Raw genomic sequence first — 18,581 nt, forward strand, 5'->3', positions numbered from 1 at the left:
ATCATACTTATCCCAACATACCCTCCCTCGAGGGTTTGCCTCTTGCAGTGTCAAGGATACATCTAGTCTCATAGTTTCTCATGCCATCTCATGGTGGTCAAGGATAAATCTGACTCTAAATCAGAAATGTGATGAATATAGTCATCTCCTAAGCCAAGGGCAATGATGCCATAGGCTTCTCCTCTCTAGCAGGATCTCTTGCCGGATGTGTCGGAGCTGAGGATTCTCCAGCATTAGAGGCTGTTGAAGAAGTAGTTGAAGCAGGTTTGACAAGCCCCCAGAGGTTTTCCCTCATCAATGCAAACTTAACCTTCATCTGCCATGTGTGAAAGCCTTTACCATTGAACTTATCCATATTCAAGATGGTAGCCATGAGAGGGTCTAACCCAAAATGGGCAATGTCTACTCTCTTACAAGGCTAGAAAGAGTTAAAGAGCTTCAAAATACAAGCATTTAGAGTAGCAAAGACTTGTGACCAAATTCCATACTACAAAACATGATGGAAATGATGCTTCCACTTGCATGCTTCATAGAGGTGGCTAAATGAAAGTATTCCAAGAAAATCCAGGTGTAGCAACTTAAAGCAAAGCTGTAGCCATAGTTGTACTGAAGCTATTCAACACTTTAAAACATCAGAAATGCTAAAGTAGCATCTAATGTAGCATCAAACTCACAACCTTGTCAAAACTGTCCAAAACAGAGACCAGAACATGGAGGGTGCAATTCTCACAGCTCATAGCTCTATTCAAGGGGATTTTTATGCAGGAAGAAAGGCCTTATACCAGAGAAGAGCTACCAGCAAGGAGGGGCGCATTGTTGCACCAAGTCGCCATAGCCAGGCTTGAGAAGATAGACTGGTTTTTCGTCGTTTTCTTCTCCATCTCTTGTCCAAATGAGCTCAGATTTCAGCAGCAGCTTGCCCTCAGTGTCGTCCAGCACGGGCTCAGAGGAATTTGCAGATAGGTAAGTACAGAGGCGGCATTGCGCGAAATTTCGTCAGAGAGTGTGAGTGTTGGCATTGCGCGTACAGTCGAAATTTCTCTGATTGCTTGCAGCTGGAAGTTCGCCCATACGTGAGGAGTTTGCAGCTCAAAGGGTTTGGGCAATGGTAGCTTGAATGCAGAGAACAGAGCTCTCAAAGATTTGGGGAAGAAGGAGGAAAATGGAGGAGATGAAGAAGTTTTGAGAAACTAGTAGTTTTATGCTAGAGATAGCATCTAAAGCTCTGATACCAAGTGTAGAATCCCGTAGGATAGAATAGATGCATCTTGCAAGAGGTGTGAGAGCACAATGAAAGAAAGATGGTAGTTCTCTATTATGATTGTGAGAGAGAGGTCTCTCTCTTATAGAAAGGGGGAGAAGGTAATACCTTCCCTACATAAGTGGCAATCAGCCCCTACATCAGTGGGATTGCCTTTGTCTTACATCATCACTTAGGTCACACACTAGACACATCATAGCACTTGATGTGCCTTTACAACACACACAAACACACATGTGACTCCCCTAGATGCACACATGCACCATAGAGCAAGCCCTTGATCATACTTATCCCAACACATCTGCCCTTGAAGTGAGGGCCAAAGCCCTAGTGTTGTGGGCCAGAGGCCTTTGTTATGAGAGCCCTTTTAGAGCAGTTTCGCAGCAGCCTCATCGGCCTGTTTGGGTCGGCCAGATTGAGGTCGGTTTTGTTGGGGCAGGCCTTGGGCCTATAAAAAGAGGCCATTGTGCCTCATACAATCATCACTTGGAGCAGCACTTCAGGGAGCAGAAGGAGCAGCAGACCAGCCACCTATGGGCCTCTATCCAGGAGAAGACAAGTGGTCTGTAGAGCTGCATACCTAGCTCAGCAAGGTGCTGCCCACCTAGGCTGGCTTCCGGACAGCAAGGTGAAAGGGATCGGGATGAAGAGGCTACATACGCTCAAGGTGGAGCACGCGGGCTCTAGTCTAGAGATATCCGGCAGATAGTAGAAGAACCTTGTGGTAAGATGAAAGGACCAGCTCTGGTGGGACTTTGGATTTCTCTCTCTTTTGTTGTGTCCATAGTTTTGGATGGAAATAATTGTTTTGGTAGCTTCTATATCTGGCTGGATTATTGTCTATTGATGAGTCTACACATCTATGTGATGCACATAAGTTAAAGAAGTTTGTGATTCCACACCCCACACACACTGTGTGAGCTCCTAGGCTATTCTATCAGTCTTCCACTGTGCGTACCCTCTGTTGGTCGATTTCTAACACTGATTCCCTAAACGTGCAATTTTAGCCTCAAGTCCTAGCTTCTGGTAACACCTTAGAACACGCAGTGGAAAATGAATCATGCACGAGATCACACCTAAGACCCTACTCAGGATGTGCCACATACACGTAAATGTAAACCACTCTCAGACCTGGAATAGACAGCAAAGATATGGCAACTGATAACAGAATAAGAACGGATGCACTCACAAACCACACTAGTAGACAGTGAGGTGCTGGCACCTGCCCAATAGTGCTGGAGCTGAGGCTACAAAGTGTTGCCCAAATCTTCTGCTCTCTCCTGCTGCATGGCTCTGATGAGGACTTCAGTGACTATGGGAGAAGACCAAAACTCTGTCTGTCAGTTCCTTGTCTGCACTCGCATGTTCTGGTCACTGGATCCTGCTGCTGCTGGTGCCTCTCTCGCCCCTGCTGGAACCTCTATTTGTGTCTTTTCTAGTGCCCTGGTGCACGTGTGTCTTCTCTCGTGCCTGGTGCACTTCTGAAGCCTGGAACAGAGGCGGATCCACTGCACCTTGCTGCTGCCTTCATCTGCCTACTTGATGAGTACTCTGAAGATGCTATACAGCAGCCTACAAGGGTGTTACTGTATGCCACATGGGAGCTTTATATAGGGGCTGGGATGCCCCTGGAACTGGCTGACTAGAGGCCGACCCAATCAGGGTTAAAGGCCGACTCAGTCTGCTGCCAGTCCCCTGTTGGCTGCACCTCTAGTGCCCATGTCCCGGGATCAGCCCCTTGTGCCCCTCCAATAGACTTCAGACCTGCCCTAGATCAAGCCCATGTGTGGCTCTAAGAATATACCTTAGTAAGAATAGAATACATCCAATCGTTCAAAATTTAGATTTCGGTTGTTCTAAAGTCCAAAATTCTACAAAGATATATGTGTGGCCCTAAGAATGGCCAACACAATGGCTGTCTCTTCCATGACAGATCTGTACTAAACGATAAGTCATAAATAACCCCAAGAAGGATAATTATCTGCTGTCCATGTGGCAGCCTGTGTGCTGCCCACATGGCAGCTCCCTCCATGTTCCCCTATCATGCTACAGGTGTCATTCCCCTCATTTGGGGGCTAACGAACGGGGAGTAATTTGTTTGACACTAATGAGGGGGCAAAGCAGTGTGGATGGACATCCAGCTAGGGATCTTTGTATTGGGATCCTTACTATTTATTCACCAGCATGTCACCAGTAGAGAGGCACCTTCTAGCGACAGTCCCAGACTGCCTCCCTAACGTGGACTCTTGAGTTGTTGGAGGAGATTCCAACAAACTGGAGTTTGAGAGGGACAATCAAGGAGTTGCTTCATCCTCAGTCATGCCAACTACGGAGCGAGGCACTTGACAGCAGTATGTTTTGGCTGCCCTAAAATTAACCTACAAAGGATCTATTGTTGCTGCACACATGGCTGCCTGTCATGGCAGGCCTTTGTTCAGCCCATGTGGCAATCCTCTTCTCTGTCCACACAAATAACGTTAGGACTATGACCTTGCATCAAACAGAACCCTTTGACCATACGTCACCTGTGAAAGAAATTGCCACAACACCTATCTCTCTTCAGACGTGCACAAGTAGATAAAGAAGTACTAACAGATATGGAAAATACCAGAAGTAAGCCAAAACACCATAGAATCAAGAGGAAGTGAAGCAAGAGAACCGTCAGTAGCTAGGAGGAGTACTGCGCAATTACAAAATCTGCCCTGAAGTGTACCACAACCTGCTGCAAATCACAGCACAGCTATGGCAGCACCATGGGCTCCATTTGCTGCAGCTTCTGCTGTGGGACCTCTCCTTACTGCCACGTCCCTCTGAAGACTTCAGTGGCTGCTCAAGGAGAGCCCTAATTGCTCACTTATGCATTGTGGAATACCCACTGCAGTGCCTTTGCTGAACTGTGGACTCTGTGCTGCTCTTCGACCAAGTGTTGATTTGCAGCCTGGAACGCCCAAAACTGAATGACAATTGCCTCCGCAAGGGAGGGCTGAATGCCTCTTCCTCTGGCCGACTTGGCCTTAATTTAGTCGACAAGCATTGTGCTGGCCAACCAGCAGGCCAACAGTTCCAAACTGCTGTCGACTGCAGGGCAGCCTTCCTTGCCCTATGTGAGGCCTTCTACAGGCGCCTTTGCTGAACACTTCCCATCGGTCATTGGACCTTGCAGAGAGCACATTCCACAGGCACCATCCCAGGCATCACTATATCAAACCACTCCCTTTTGTGCTAAGGTTGCAGCTTCATATGAGACCACCTCAGCAAGGCATCCAGAATCCAGATCCTTTTTCAGAAGTGAATGGCAGAGACTACCGCTCACATTGGCTCGTGAGCAAGCCCCCCAAAAGTTAGGCATTGTGGGCAATCGTGGCTACCCGTAAGTCCAATACAGCTGGTCAAGATAAGGCACTTCGCTATCATCAAGAGCATAGGAAGCAGGACTGTCACAGGCATCTACAGGTCCCTGAACATCTGCCTAGGGCAGCCACAGGGGGCTCCAAAAAAGTTTTCTTAAAACAAGACCGTGTACCCAAGAGCACTTTCAGTTGACTCCTTGACAGTTCTAGCCTATATTGCATCTGAAAACAGCAACTCTAATATCAATTGAAAGGGAACAAAAGCCAAAAAAAGTATTCTTTGTACTTTGTCATTACTGTAAACATGTGGCCTGCAATGAAAGAACAGAAAAAAAATGAAAATGAGAAGCTGGCTCCATGAAAATTGTCGATAAAACTTCAAAACAGTATGAGACTAGTAGATATGAATATAGTCATGATAGAAATGTATGTACTGTTACCCTTTGCTTCTTTTTGCATGCCAACTAAGCAATAGTAGTCAGGTCACAACAAAATGTATATACAGATGAATCCAGGGACATGCCCAGGCTCATCCTTTGAAAATTCACAACAAATAGTGCAGTTTCGATCTCTTGTTAGTCATAAACTCTATTAAACATAGCAGGGACTAGCTATGCGCCACAGGAGAAGGCTAATAAAAAAGTAGTCCACAATCTCTTCATTCAAACTAGAATGCTTGTGAGACCAAAACCATATTTCAAAACCACTATTCATAAAGATAAAGCACCCCCACTTACACTATGAGCAGCATCACGAAAAGCCTTCCACTCCAGTTTTGGGTAAATGTGTCGAAGAAACTCCGGATTCATATCCACCTCCTTGGTCTCCAAACGAGTGGCATCAATGCCAAGTGGGAAGCCTTTTGTTACACCCTTGATATTACAAGACAACATGTTGTGGGTAAGGAGCCGCATGATTTTGTTGCTGCAATAGTGCAAAAGGAGAGAGAAAATGTCAACACAAAACACATAATAAACTATTTTTAAAATGGCATAACTGTATTTTACAGTAAATAAGAGGAATAGACATTCATGGAAAACCTAAGTCTATTCCCAAACTAGCATTTTGTCACAAAGCATCAAACCATAAACTCCACAAGGGCAGCACAAGTTGCAAATAATGGCAGGTGCACCAGGGGTGCACCACTGGATTTCAATCCTTGTTTGATGTATTTTCTTGGAAGAAGCACATATTTTCTTGTAAGGATAATCACAGATTGCATGGGGAAGCTTTCCTGTCTTATCTGTATCAAAGAAATAGTCTGTAACAGGCCATTCTTTCGCAATAGGTCTAAGCATTTATTTTTGCAGGTTGCAGCACTGCCTTTGCTATCTTCCCTTAACCCAAAAATTGATGGGAACCATAGGTAGAATTAGGATGCTTTCTGTATCAAATAGTAGGAACATTGGGACTGTATCCTTAATGTATTGACCCAAGTAAGCTTGCTTCGCTATCCAATCAGCCAATGCATTTCTATCTTTATCTGGAATCTTTCTGACCCGCAAAAAATTGATGTGCTTGCTCCAGACAGTTATTGCAGAATGGAGTTACCTATATTTAGCACTCCTTGGACTTGGGACGACACCAGATTAAGAAACCATACATGACACACCAGGAATTCCCTGAATTATTTTTACCCCATTGCTCAAAGGCTCAAAAGCCACAAAATGCCCAAGACAAACTACAAATATTCCTGCAAAATGTCTAACTAACACAACACTGAGAAAAGCCTCGGCTTCCCATCAGCTTTGAGGCGTTAATTGGTTTGCTACTTTGATATAGTCAAGAGGAGACGATCATCAAACCAAAAGGGGAACTGAACATGACTTGTACACAGAGAAAGCTCTAATAGATTTGCACTATTTACACTAACACAAGCAGGGAGCAGCCAACATCTTAGGCTTGCCAGTCATTGTGCAGGCTTCTTCTGAAAAAGTCATCTCTGTTTACATTGAAGAGCAGATCTTTTGATGGCAAGATGTTTGCAGGGCAGACTAAACACGCACGTACAGATGTCGAGTCGATTGACCTAGGATCGATTTTGCCACTCGATGAGTAAAGCAAGTGAGGCCTTTCAGAGCCAACCCCTTGTTAGCACGTTAGCAACTTAATCATCTCAAAGTACGCCAAATGTACCATTACTAAAAGACAACAAAATTGGGGGCAGTTTTGCGAATGAAGTGGATGCTTTACTATACGACATACTTGTAAGTGTTGAAAAGATGAGCAGAAACATGAATATTTGACCGTTCAAATGCAGGAAAGAACATCCGCTCTGTCGGAGGCAATGGGTGCAGGCAAAAAATAGAGAAGTACCTGGCTACTGTCTTTTTTTTTTAGTGGTACTGAAACTGAAAGTGCCAACAGCGTTTAGACCAAGCTTGTCGTGCCCAAGGTGTGTTGCGCAATCCAGCAGGGTATATATATACCTTTGAAAGTTTGAATTTTTACATCAGCTGGAGAATAGACAATAGAGGGTGGGTCAGGCCCTAAAAGAGACCCAGTACAAAAATTGGCCAAGAAGAGGGGAATCGCTCAAGGCTTATGCTCGGGGAGCAGGGTAGAAACACCAAGTCACAAGAAGTTTATGACACGCAAGAGGTAACCTGAACCAGGCAGTTGCTGACCAGGGAGTCAGACTTACCTACCACCCTGGCAAAGTCAAGAAGACTAACCTTCACTGAACTAAAGATCAAAGACTCACAATAACCAACCATCCGACCATCTCTGAAAACCATCTGATTTCTGGCACTCCAAATAGATAGAGTGACAGCACCACGAATATACAGCTAGCATGCCTTCAAGGTCAACGGGAGACCCGACGCATCGCCCAACAGTAGTAACTTCCAATTTGAGCCAATGGTGAAGTGAGCCATCATACCAGACTTGCGCAAAGCTTTCTGAACGAGCCCAAACCCCTCTAGTGGCAGGGCATCGCCACATTAGATGGAGCATATATTCCATAAACTTGCCACAAAATGGAACGCCACCAGCATTGCTGCTGTCAAAATACTGTTGCCATTTTTGGAGATTTTCCTTCAGCTGCACAGGCTGACTCGTACATCATCTGCCGCCTTCATGTTCAGAGGAGAGCTGTCCTATCTTTTGCCATTTTTGGCCATTTTATGCTTGCTATGCACGTGGGTGCTTGCTCCCTTAATTGCTTGTGGTAGGCAAGGTTGGCACAGTGCCCTAAAGCTTCTTGCACTTTGATCCAATTGGTGGAGAAGGGTGCAACTGATTTTGTTAATGGAACCTTGCCCTTGAAGGAGGACAGCAGTGAGATGAGTTGCTTTGAGATGTCCGGAAACTGCTGCTGTGGCTGAGTACTTGGGCCGGGCTAGATTGTCGAAGTTGACAAAAAGATCGTTGTAGAGCTAGACCTCGATTGACTTGGACTGCCCTGACCTATGATCGTGCTGTTTTTGCTGCTCTTGGATCTACCCCTATTGCTGCTCCAGTACTTGAGTGGTCATGAGAAAGGGGGTGACCACTTGTGAGCAACACCATTAGGGCTTCCATTCATCACGACTGCAGGAAACATGGAGCTGATTTGCAGTGTGTTGTATGTACCGAACTTGTGCAAGAACCTTTTGTCTTTCTGTCAGATGGACAAGCACAATATGTCGGTCTTATTTGACAACGGCAAAGTCACTGTCACATCCAAGGCAAATGGAAAGGTGGTGGCTCCAGGAGTCGAGGAGCACGGGCTATATTGGCTCAACGCTCTATTGGTGCACGGGGACCATGGCAGATCCAAATTGTGGCATGAGTGGTTCGGTCACGTCAATTACGACACTCTCGTCGAGATGCAAAAGTCAAAGATGGTAGATGGACTTCCACTGATTGCAGGCAATGATCATGTTTGTAGGGCTTGCTTGGAGGGCAAGCAACACAAGGACAAGTTCCCACAAGAGGCCTCATCATGGGCCAAGAAGCCGCTCGAGTTGGATAATTCCAAAATCGGTAGCCCAATGTCGACAAATTCATTCGCAGGTTCGCGGTATTCTCTTTTATTTGTGGATGATTTCAGTCGCATGATGTGGGTATTCTATCTGGCCAAGAATTCTCAGGCTTATGAGAAATTCAAAGACTAGAAGACCCAGGTAGACAAGGAGAGCGGGGAGGTAATCAAAGCCTTCCGCACTGACAGAGAGGGAGAGTTCACTTCTACCGAGTTCAATGGATTTCGCAAGAAGCATGGGATCAAGAGACAGCTCGCACATCTTAGTAGAAAGGAGTTGTTGAGAGGAAGCACAGGACCGTCACAGAGACAGGTTTGACCATGTTGCAAGGGAGGAATCTCTCGAAAGCTTACTGGGGTGAAGTCATGAACACTGCCGTTCACATCCTCAATAGAACAAAGGCCAAGGCTGTTGATGAAAAGACTCCATATGAAGCTTACTATGGTAAGAAGCCCACGATATCTCATTTACGGATTTTCGGTTCTAATGCATTTGTTCATGTGCATAAAGATGAGCGGACGAAGCTTGATTCCCATAGCCGAAGATGTATCTGTGTGGGATACAGTGAAGAATCGAAAGACTATCATCTTTTTGACCCGGAAATGAAGAAGATCCTTATCAACAGGGACGTGATATTTGAGGAATCAAAGCCACAGCCTGCAGAAGAGGTTCCTAAACTTACAGTCATTACCCCCCCCCCAAGGTCACCATCCAAGACGTGGAGACAACTAAAGACCCCGCGGAGGAGGAGGAGGAGGAGGAGGAGCATGCTATTCCAAGGGTGTTGGTAGTATTCCATTCATCATCACTATGGGGGATAACCGGACATGCCCTGTGAAGGGTGTTGGTAGTATTCCATTCATCACAACTGCTTGAAACATGGAGCTGATTTTCGGTGTATTGTATGTACCGAACTTGTGCAAGAACCTCTTGTCTGTCTGTCAGATGGACAAGCACAATATGTCCGTCTTATTCGACAACGGCAAAGTCACTATCACATCCAAGGTAAATGGAAAGGTGGTGGCTCAAGGAGTCAAGGAGCATGGACTATATTGGCTCAACGCTCTATTGGTGCCCAAGGACCATGGCAAGATCCAAATTGTGGCATGAGTGGTTCAATCATGTCAATTATGACACCCTCGCCGAGATGCAGAAGTCAAAGATGGTAGATGGACTTCCACCAATTGCAAGCAATGATCGTGTTTGCAGGAGGGCAAGCAACACAGGGACAAGTTCCCACAAGAGGCCTCATCACGGGCCAAGAACTTGCTCGATTTGGTTCATTCCGACATCTGCGGCTCGATGTCGACAAATTCATTTGAAGGCACGCAGTATTCTCTTTTATTTGTGGATGATTTCAGTCACACGATTAATCCACTTCCATGACCAGGTCTACAATGGGCTCTATCTGCTTGAGATGCACTGACATAGGGATATCCTACTACGACATATCAAAGAATAGCAAGAGGTGGCCAGACCACAGGACACAAAGGTTGACCAGACACGGTGGCTTGTCACAGATTTCTCCCAGTGGGCGGACCAAGGAGTCAAAAAGCAACCCTTTGGTCCGTGGATACTGAAAGTGAGAGCGGAAGCACTGCCTCTCTAGTCTAGCCAATGAAGCATATCCTCTGCTCAAGCGTGCCTGCATCGCGGGTCTCATAGTGAAGATGGATCCGGAAAAGACGACCCCAAGATAAGTGTATGATGAAACTACCTCAACAGGTGACCCATCAAATGCAAATTGCTCCTGGCGCATGACGGCTCGAGATGTATTGAAGATCATAACCTTGGTTTTACCTAGGTTGACCTTCAAATCATGAGACTCACAAAAGGACTGTAGTGCGTCAAGGTGTCTCTGGAGCCCCTCTGCTGAGGAAGACAAGAGAGCCATGTCATCTGGGTAAAGCAATATCCGGATCAGCGGAGAGAGAGAGAGAGAGAGAGAGAGAGAGAGAGAGAGACGTCGGACAAAGTGCAGACCACACCAATGGGAAAAACCTCATACAAGCCACAAAGGGCTGGAGCAAAGGACGTGCTAAGGCCCTTGCTGAGTACTATGCTGAAATAAAGCTCTAAAAAGCTTAAGAAAAATCAAGTACAAAACATGTCATATCATATCATATCATGTGCTATCTGAAGTAGGATGAGAGCTGGAGCTGGAGCTAGAACTGGAACTCAGAATCAGAATCCGAAACCCAGCTCTGTGATGACTCGTCTATGAGCAGCGAAATGTCTCGGATCTGCGTCTGCTTGGCTGTCTCAAGCTGTGGTGGCAGAGGGGGGCGTGGTCACCTCGATCTCTAAACCTGCTGAGCTATGTTCAGAGTGATCCCTCGTCTCGGGCGGTCTCCTCTGAGAAAAGCTGTGATAGGTTGGACCTCAATGGAGTGTGCTTTGGTCACTCCCCGTGCCACGGGAGGTCTCTGCAATCCTCCTTCGACAATCCATACTACCTGCATATCATCTAGCTCCTCCTCCACCCCACTGTGTCCTGGGGCTGACTCAAATGCATGATGTATGGCAGTCCATGCTGGGGGCCAAACTTGTCGGATACAGAGGGGGTCAGGGTGGAGCGGCTACAGGTTCTCATGTTATCACGGATGATCCGTGGTAAGCCATCCGTTCCTCACCAAATCATTCGGGCAGAGTTTGGGTCACCCCCATTACAGCTAGATGCTGCATTTCAGGTCATCACGTATCTGTACCGAGTCAGGGAGTATGGGGATTACACTTCTGGATGTAGCAGGCTACCATGGCTAGCACTGTCCTCTTCTATGGCACTTGCAGCAGGGGGAGACCAGAGGTGCTCGTATGCCCGCACAGAGAGATGGTTTGAGGGATTGGGGCTCCACATGGACAGAGTACCTCCATTCCAGTACAGCATGGATGCTCTGTTTTCTCCCCTCCTATCACACGAGGTCAACCAGGTTATCCATGAGGATCTATTACAACTACACACATTCCGGACCTAGTTGGGCCCGAGTGATCTTCCAATGAAGCTGGGCTTCTACAGAGATCACTTCTTACATATCACAGCGGAAGGTTTCATTGACCCACCAGGATACACGCAGATTTACCTACCCCTCGCTGAGGATCTCTCTTGGGAAGTTCCAGGTCTCTTCACACAGACTTCGTATTGAGAGCGGCAGAGCAGAGCGGCTACCCAAGGAGAGGCGCATATGCACACTGTGTGACATGCAGGAGGTTGAGACAAAGGAGCATTTCATCTTCAGGTGTCTTGTTTACCATGAGATCCGAGGGTGTTTCTACTGCCTCTTCAGAGATAGCTATGGGATTTTGGCCCATTTCCTCTCCTACCCAGACCAGCGGTGTTTGGAGAATGCTCCAAGCACAGAGACGGGAGCAGACTTCTTCCTCAGCTGATTCCTCTCAGAGCTCTATCACGGAGTTCTTTCAACCAGATCACAGAGACCACGAGACGAGGCCTCGACATCACCGTGACCCGGAGCCTGTGACCCTACAGCTTAGACAGAGGGTTGACACACAAATCGTACTTGGGGACATCCCCTCCTTGTTTAGAGTCGGAGCTCGACTGACAAGGGTCACAGTGGCCCTGGTTAGACGCAGAGCTACGACCAGGAGACGTGCCAGGACTGCACCTTTGAGGGGTCGACAGCACTCTATTACCGACCTCATGCCTCCACTGCCTCATCCATCCTGATGTCCTGCTGCTGATGATGATGATGATGCTGAGATTGATATATAGTTGACTATCGACATGACTATGTTGTACTTGGGACTTAGTACTGCCATTTTGCATTTTTTGCATTTTGCATTGGTGTGGATGCTCGTTTAGTAGCTCCACTACCACAGCTCGTTGAATCAGGTTTTTCACAGTCTCATGGACCCATCAGTCTTTAATAAACTCTCTCTCTCTCTCTCTCTCTCTCTCTCTCTCTCTCTCTCTCTCTCCCCATATGCACACACATATAGATGAATTCCATATAATGCAATTTTGAAAATATTTTGAAAAGTCACTCAATTGACATAATTGATTGATCCTAATCAGTTACATCATCATTATCACCATTACCATCAATATTCGGCAAATCTACTATATTTTCCTTTCAAGCACTACCTCGGCCAATATTCTTGTTCATTCTAAAATCCATAAAACCAGTAATTTAGCACATATGAAGAATTTACAATAATAAACGTGCAAATTTACAACCATAAATGTGTACTATGAATGCTAATCCATAGGATGCTCAAACCTTGCACTAAGAACGCACCCATATGTCTACAAAGATCACCACTTCTTTTCAAGCACTACCTTGGCCAAAATATCCCAAACCTCATGATCACTGGCCCATCCGTGACCTGTCCCATGCTTCTTGAGACATAAGCTCTCCTCAGCTCCAACTCTTGCAATTCTAGACTATGGAACTAACACCTTCGATCATTAAAGAGGAGGCCTAATGCATCTCTGCAAGAATGTAGATGTGCTTCTCAAACAAGAGGCCCCTTCTAGTCTAGACAATAATATAGCCATGCTTCTCAAACAAGAATGTAGCCTTGAGCAGCCCCTTCCACCCCCTTGCTGCCCACAGTAGGGTTTTTGTCCTCCCCCTCCATTTCGCCCCTCCTTGGGTAGCCTCTTCCACTACCTTGCTGCCCACAGCCAGATCCTCCTCTCCCTCTTCATTTCACCACTCTTGTGGGAAGCCTCTTCCTCTCCCTTGATGCCCCCAACCATTTTTGTCCTCTTTCCCTCTATTTTGCCCCTTCTTGGGCAGGGCAGCCTCTTCTACTTTGCTACCCACAACCAGCTTCTTTCTCTCCCTCCTAATTGTAGCTCCATTTCACCCTTCGTAAGGTACCTCTTCCACTCCCTTGCTGCCCACAGCTAGCTCCTTCCTCTCCCTCTTCATTTCACCCCTCTTTTGGGCAGCCCATTCCTCCCCCTTGCTGCCCACAACGATTTTTATCATCTTTCCCTCTATTTTGCCCCTTCTTGGGCAGCCTCTTCTACCCTTTGCTACCCACAACCAGCTTCTTTCTCTCCCTCTTAATTGTAGCTGCGGCCCACAGCTAGTTCCTTCCTCTCCCTCTGAGGTCAGTAGATTTGCCGAGTTTCGAGGACTCAGAGCAGCCGGACAGGCCGGTTTCAGTCGAGATCATGGGACCATGGACCACATTCTTGCGCTCAAATGTATCATCGAGGAGGCAAGGGCACGGAAGCAGAGGTTTACTGTTGTTTTGTGGATTTTCGCAAGGCATTTGACACCGTTCCAAGAGCCCGCCTCATACGACACCTACAAGATCTGGGTTACGACCAGGAGATCATTTGGGCTGTCATGACAGCTTATGAGCGAGTTTCAAGCAAAGTCTGGACAAGAGCTGGATGAACAGACGAGATCATGAGCACTATCGGAGTCAAACAAGGATGCCCATTATCACCTACCTTGTTTGGCCTCTACATCGACGAGCTCGAGACAGTGATGCAGGCACAGGGTGAAGTAGGCTACTCTCTCGCGGGCACACTAATCCGGATATTACTTTATGCAGATGACATCGCTCTCTTGTATTCCTCAACAGTGGGGAGCCCTGAGATACGATTACTTGATTGCAAAATGGTCCAAGGCTTCTGCTATGAGCTGATCTTCAGGATAATCAAAATAGCAATAATTTTGTGAATCCTATCCTAATCGTTGAGTCTAGCAACCCTCCCATAGTTTGCAATGATCCTACTGATCAATAGAGTTTATCCAAGGAGTAAGCTTCCTTCATAATATCTTTAGTTTGTGATAGAAATTCTTCTCTTCTCCCATTTGTTCTCTAATTCCTATACAAACCGTCTGTATTTTTTATCATGATCACCAATTGACGAACATTAGTGCTTGATCGAGAACATAAGAGCATCACAGCCTGAATGAGGGCAAATATATTAGGTGATGTGGGAAATCTGCAGATTGTGAGCCTAACGAATATATCTGATAGGTGAAGGTGAGCAAGCAAGTGGCAAATATATTAGGCACTGTGGGAAATCTGCATTGGCCTTGCATCGGGTTATCTCTCATATCCGTCGTGCTAAATAGGTTGGAGCATGCGGATACCTATGACCAATGCTACTACATCGCCATAAACTGGTTGACTTGTGGCGCAAGATAAATCAGCACCTCCTAACTCATGAAAACGACCACATACACTAACATGTTGAAAGGGGCACCAGTATAATTGCTATTGCTGCCATCTTTCCAACGGCAACTGAAACTAGTGCGCTCCTTTGCAGCTTGCATACAACAACATTGTTGATAGAGTTTTTTTTTTTTTAACAATATTGTTGATTGTAAAAGATGATTGTTGCTAGCGAGCATGGAACACATGACGGCTAGCTAAGTTTAGAACAAAGAATTTGAGAATGAAGTGGGGGCTTTAGCTGGACGTTGATCGGCCTGTAGGAGCAGACTCTCTGATTACAATTTCAAGGGGACAATCCGATAACAATTTCAAAGGGGACCGCAAAACGGGGGACGCGCAGAACAAGTGATTTCAAAAGGTACCAATATGCAGAAAGACGTGATACTTGGAAGAGAAGCTTGGAAATGATGTTCACACAGCGTTTCTCCCTCCGTGAACTTCAGGTGGAGCTGAGCAGAGATGTTGGAAGATTTTGCCCACGAAATCTCTAATTAAGTTGACACCAGCGTAGAAGATTTTTGCCACACAATCTCAGATGATGTTGACTGTAGGAGAGGAGAGCCGACAGAAAGCCCCCTTGGAGATGATCAGATTGAATTTGTGGCCCAATTAATTAATTAGTTCCGAATCCGACTAACCTAAGGTGCTCAGGCGCCACATGTCAACAATGCGAAGTGTCTCAATTTTTCCACATCCTTCTATCACCGCCTCTCAGCAAATGTATGAGGGGAGTGGGCCCTGGGGCGGGGAGTGAAGCCGAGTGAAGCCAGAGGGGGAGCGAGTGTAGGAAGGGAGAGGCTAGGGGGCTAGCAAATCGAAGCAATGATCAAGGCTAGAGAGTACGATTGTGAATGTAAGGCGGGAAAGGACAAAGGGAGGCTCTGACGGCAATCATTAAAGAGCTACGAGAGGCTACAAATCTAGTGTTGAATGATTGTATCCTAATAGCCACCTTGGTTGATACAAAGGTAGCATTGCAAAAATGGAAATGGGAAGAGGGAGAGATTGTGCATTTGCAGCCTAGGCAGACTTGGTTGACCTTAGGAGATTGCCCGTCAAAAGCATTGTTTTAGACAGTGAAGAGGAAGCATAAAGGGAAAACGTGGATCACGGGATGGATACCCGAGGCTTGCCATCATAGAATCTTGGCACATAGCTAAAACCTTCAGAAAGGAGCTAAGTTTGATTGTAGTAGGAGGGTGAGCAGAGCAGGATGCAATTTGGTAGAGTACCATGAATGAGACCATAGAGGGTCTTTAATACAGAATCATACAGTACCAAAGAGGGAGACTAGGCAGATCATTCACCCTCAAAGAACTCGAACAGGCATTGATGGTGCTAAAGAATGACAAGGTGTTAGGCCCCAATGGGCTCGCGACTGAATTGTATCATGAGTTTTGGGATATGATGGGACCATACCTAGTTAACATGGCCAATGAAGCAGTCGAAAAGGGCTCCCTCTCTGTAGACATCAACACGGGGCTGATGAAGTTATTCCCAAAGCACTAGGCTCAACTAAAGGTAGGGGATTGGTGGGCGCCCTATCACAATGTTAACAAGTCCTACAAAATTATAGCCAAAGCCCTAGGAATATATATCCATAGCATTTTCTCACCGTCATGGATAAGGAATAGAATGGCTTCATCAAGGGTAGGGACATCTTTGACAAAATTTTGAATGTGTCCATTGCAATTGTGCACCTCCGGCCAGTAGGTCCTCATTCTTGGCATTGACCTAGATAAGTCATACGACGCGTGAGATGGATTCTAGTAGCTAGGATTGCAATGGAAGCTCCGCTTGATTGGACATGCCTCTTCCCTCTCATCCACATTCACGGCAAGCTAGCCATACCTCAGGGCTTTTGTGCTGCTTGCCATACTTGAGAAACTTGCTTTTAAAAAGACGTCATTCTCCTCTACAAAGGTAAGTGTTTATTCTTAGGAGAAAATGGAAGATGTAAATACCTTTTTGAAAAGATAGAAGATATCTTGTAAAGGTTTGTAAATAGGTAAACAAATTGTTCCAATATTTGAGGAAGTATTGGACTCTATAGGATAAGAAAAATGAGAAGCTAGAAGAAAGAAAAGACAAGATAATTAAGCTCAGAAGGATAGAGATAAGGCTAATTACACATATACTGACTCCATTCCACCGATCTACTCATATCTTTCCAAGACCCAACCAAACTTGCAATGAACACCAAACCAGCAATCTTAAAGGGAAACAAAGACACAATTCTATCATACAACTCAGGTTACTCCACACCTTAACGTACAAGCTTTCAACTCACTCTACAAACCACTTTCCATCCACAGGCAATGCAATTTAACATTTTAGGAAGCCATTTGCTCCACAATGCCACATTACATAGCCAAACATCGGGCCAGTCAAGTTCTCTATGTCGTTTGAGTGCCTTCAAAGCTTCCCAAGGAATATAATGCAATTTCCATCTACTTGAATCTCATGAGCATCCTTTCAATCCTAGACTAATGAGACTCTTTGAAGTTCCAAATCGACACCAAGAAGAGGGTTGCTGGAAAGAACTTACTAAATGAGTATACATAGATGCCAGGACCCGAAGGGGCACCCATTATGGAACCCCTCCCCACCCAGTTTATTGGGAGATTGTTGGCACAACTAGGCCGAAAATCATCATCCACTCTGATTGTAAAGGTTCTTTCCCAACATTAGACTAACCCTCATCATTAGAAACCTCACAAAAATGATTTAAGACCTCGAATAGGTTAGCTACCATCTACTATCAATTCTCCTTAGACATGTCTTTTGCAAATTGTTGGGAACATAATTTTTTTCCAGAAGGTAAAATAAGACCCATTAATTCCCCTTCATCCATACCTCTATTAAGATCTGGGATAATGTGCATAATGCAAATAATAGAGGGGCAAGGAGATAGCCTTGCTTGATAGATTTGAGAACCTCAAACTTGCTCGCCACACCTCCATTTAGGTACAATATGGAAGATGCATTTCCAAACAAGGTCTCCACATTCCTACAAACTAATCACCAAAGCCCAAGCATCTAAAACATACTTTATGAGATCCCAACATGTCTTTATCAATATTAAAGCAAAAAAGAATGCATCTTTCACCTAACGCTAAGCATAATCTAGTGTAGCTAGGAGATACATTATGTTCCCAAATATATCTTTTCCCCAAATAAAGACGTCTCTCTGTTCACCACTCCCATGCAAGTTTCTCTTATCCTTAATGCAAGTGGCTTGGCTATCACTTTGTACAACATGTTGAGAATCATGATAGGATGCCAATCCCCCACCTTGAGTTGACTCTGTCTTTTGGGAAAAAGCTTCATAAGACCTACATTTACGTCATCTAAAAGATGTCCTCCATCAACCACCATGTTTGCCATCCCAACCAAGTCTACTTTGATTAGATTCTGGGAAGAAAGGAAAAAATCAATAGTTAACCCATTTGGTCCCATAACTTTTTCTTTCTCCATGCCATTAAGAGCCTCCCAAAGTTCATTTTCCAAGAAAGGGTGCCAGGTCCAATTCACTACCTCTCCAGAATTTATAATCCATAGCATCTAGTACGTTTGAACAATGGTTTTCCATGCTTCATGAGTGACTACTTTGATTAGATTCTAGGAAGAAAGGAAAAATTCAATAGTTAACCCGTCTGGTCCTATAACTTTTTCTTTCTCCGTGCCATTAAGAGCCTCCCAAAGTTCATCTTCCAAGAAAGGGTGCCAGGTCCAATTCAATGCCTCTCCAAAATTTATAATCCATAGCATCTAGTAAGTTTAAACAATGGTTTTCCATGCTTCCATCAGAGACTACTGGAGCTTTGATGATTATTTCTA

The 18,581-nt window shown here is 45.4% G+C and overlaps 1 protein-coding gene across 2 annotated transcripts in view; it reads right to left on the bottom strand.

Annotated features, from left to right (window-relative positions):
- The window catches only part of LOC147884750 (multifunctional methyltransferase subunit TRM112 homolog A-like), a 40,919-nt gene extending 25,581 nt beyond the window's left edge, over positions 1 to 15,338 (bottom strand). Inside the window, exons 1-2 of one of the 2 annotated variants that reach the window (XM_087397562.1) lie at positions 15,127 to 15,338; positions 5,349 to 5,535 (exon numbers count right to left, since the gene is read on the bottom strand). In XM_087397562.1, coding sequence (XP_087253688.1) covers positions 5,349 to 5,525 — 177 coding nt within the window. In that variant the 5' untranslated portion in view covers positions 5,526 to 5,535; positions 15,127 to 15,338. Of the gene's footprint in view, positions 1 to 5,348; positions 5,536 to 15,103 lie in introns of both variants that reach the window. The other variant, XM_087397561.1, reaches the window with a different exon arrangement.
- Between the last annotated feature and the right edge of the window lie 3,243 nt (positions 15,339 to 18,581).

The sequence above is a fragment of the Dipteris shenzhenensis genome, chromosome 26 (genome assembly GCF_047967505.1).
Source record: "Dipteris shenzhenensis isolate YYH24624 ecotype China chromosome 26, Dip_SZ_1.0, whole genome shotgun sequence".
In the NCBI taxonomy this organism is placed as follows: domain Eukaryota; kingdom Viridiplantae; phylum Streptophyta; class Polypodiopsida; order Gleicheniales; family Dipteridaceae; genus Dipteris; species Dipteris shenzhenensis.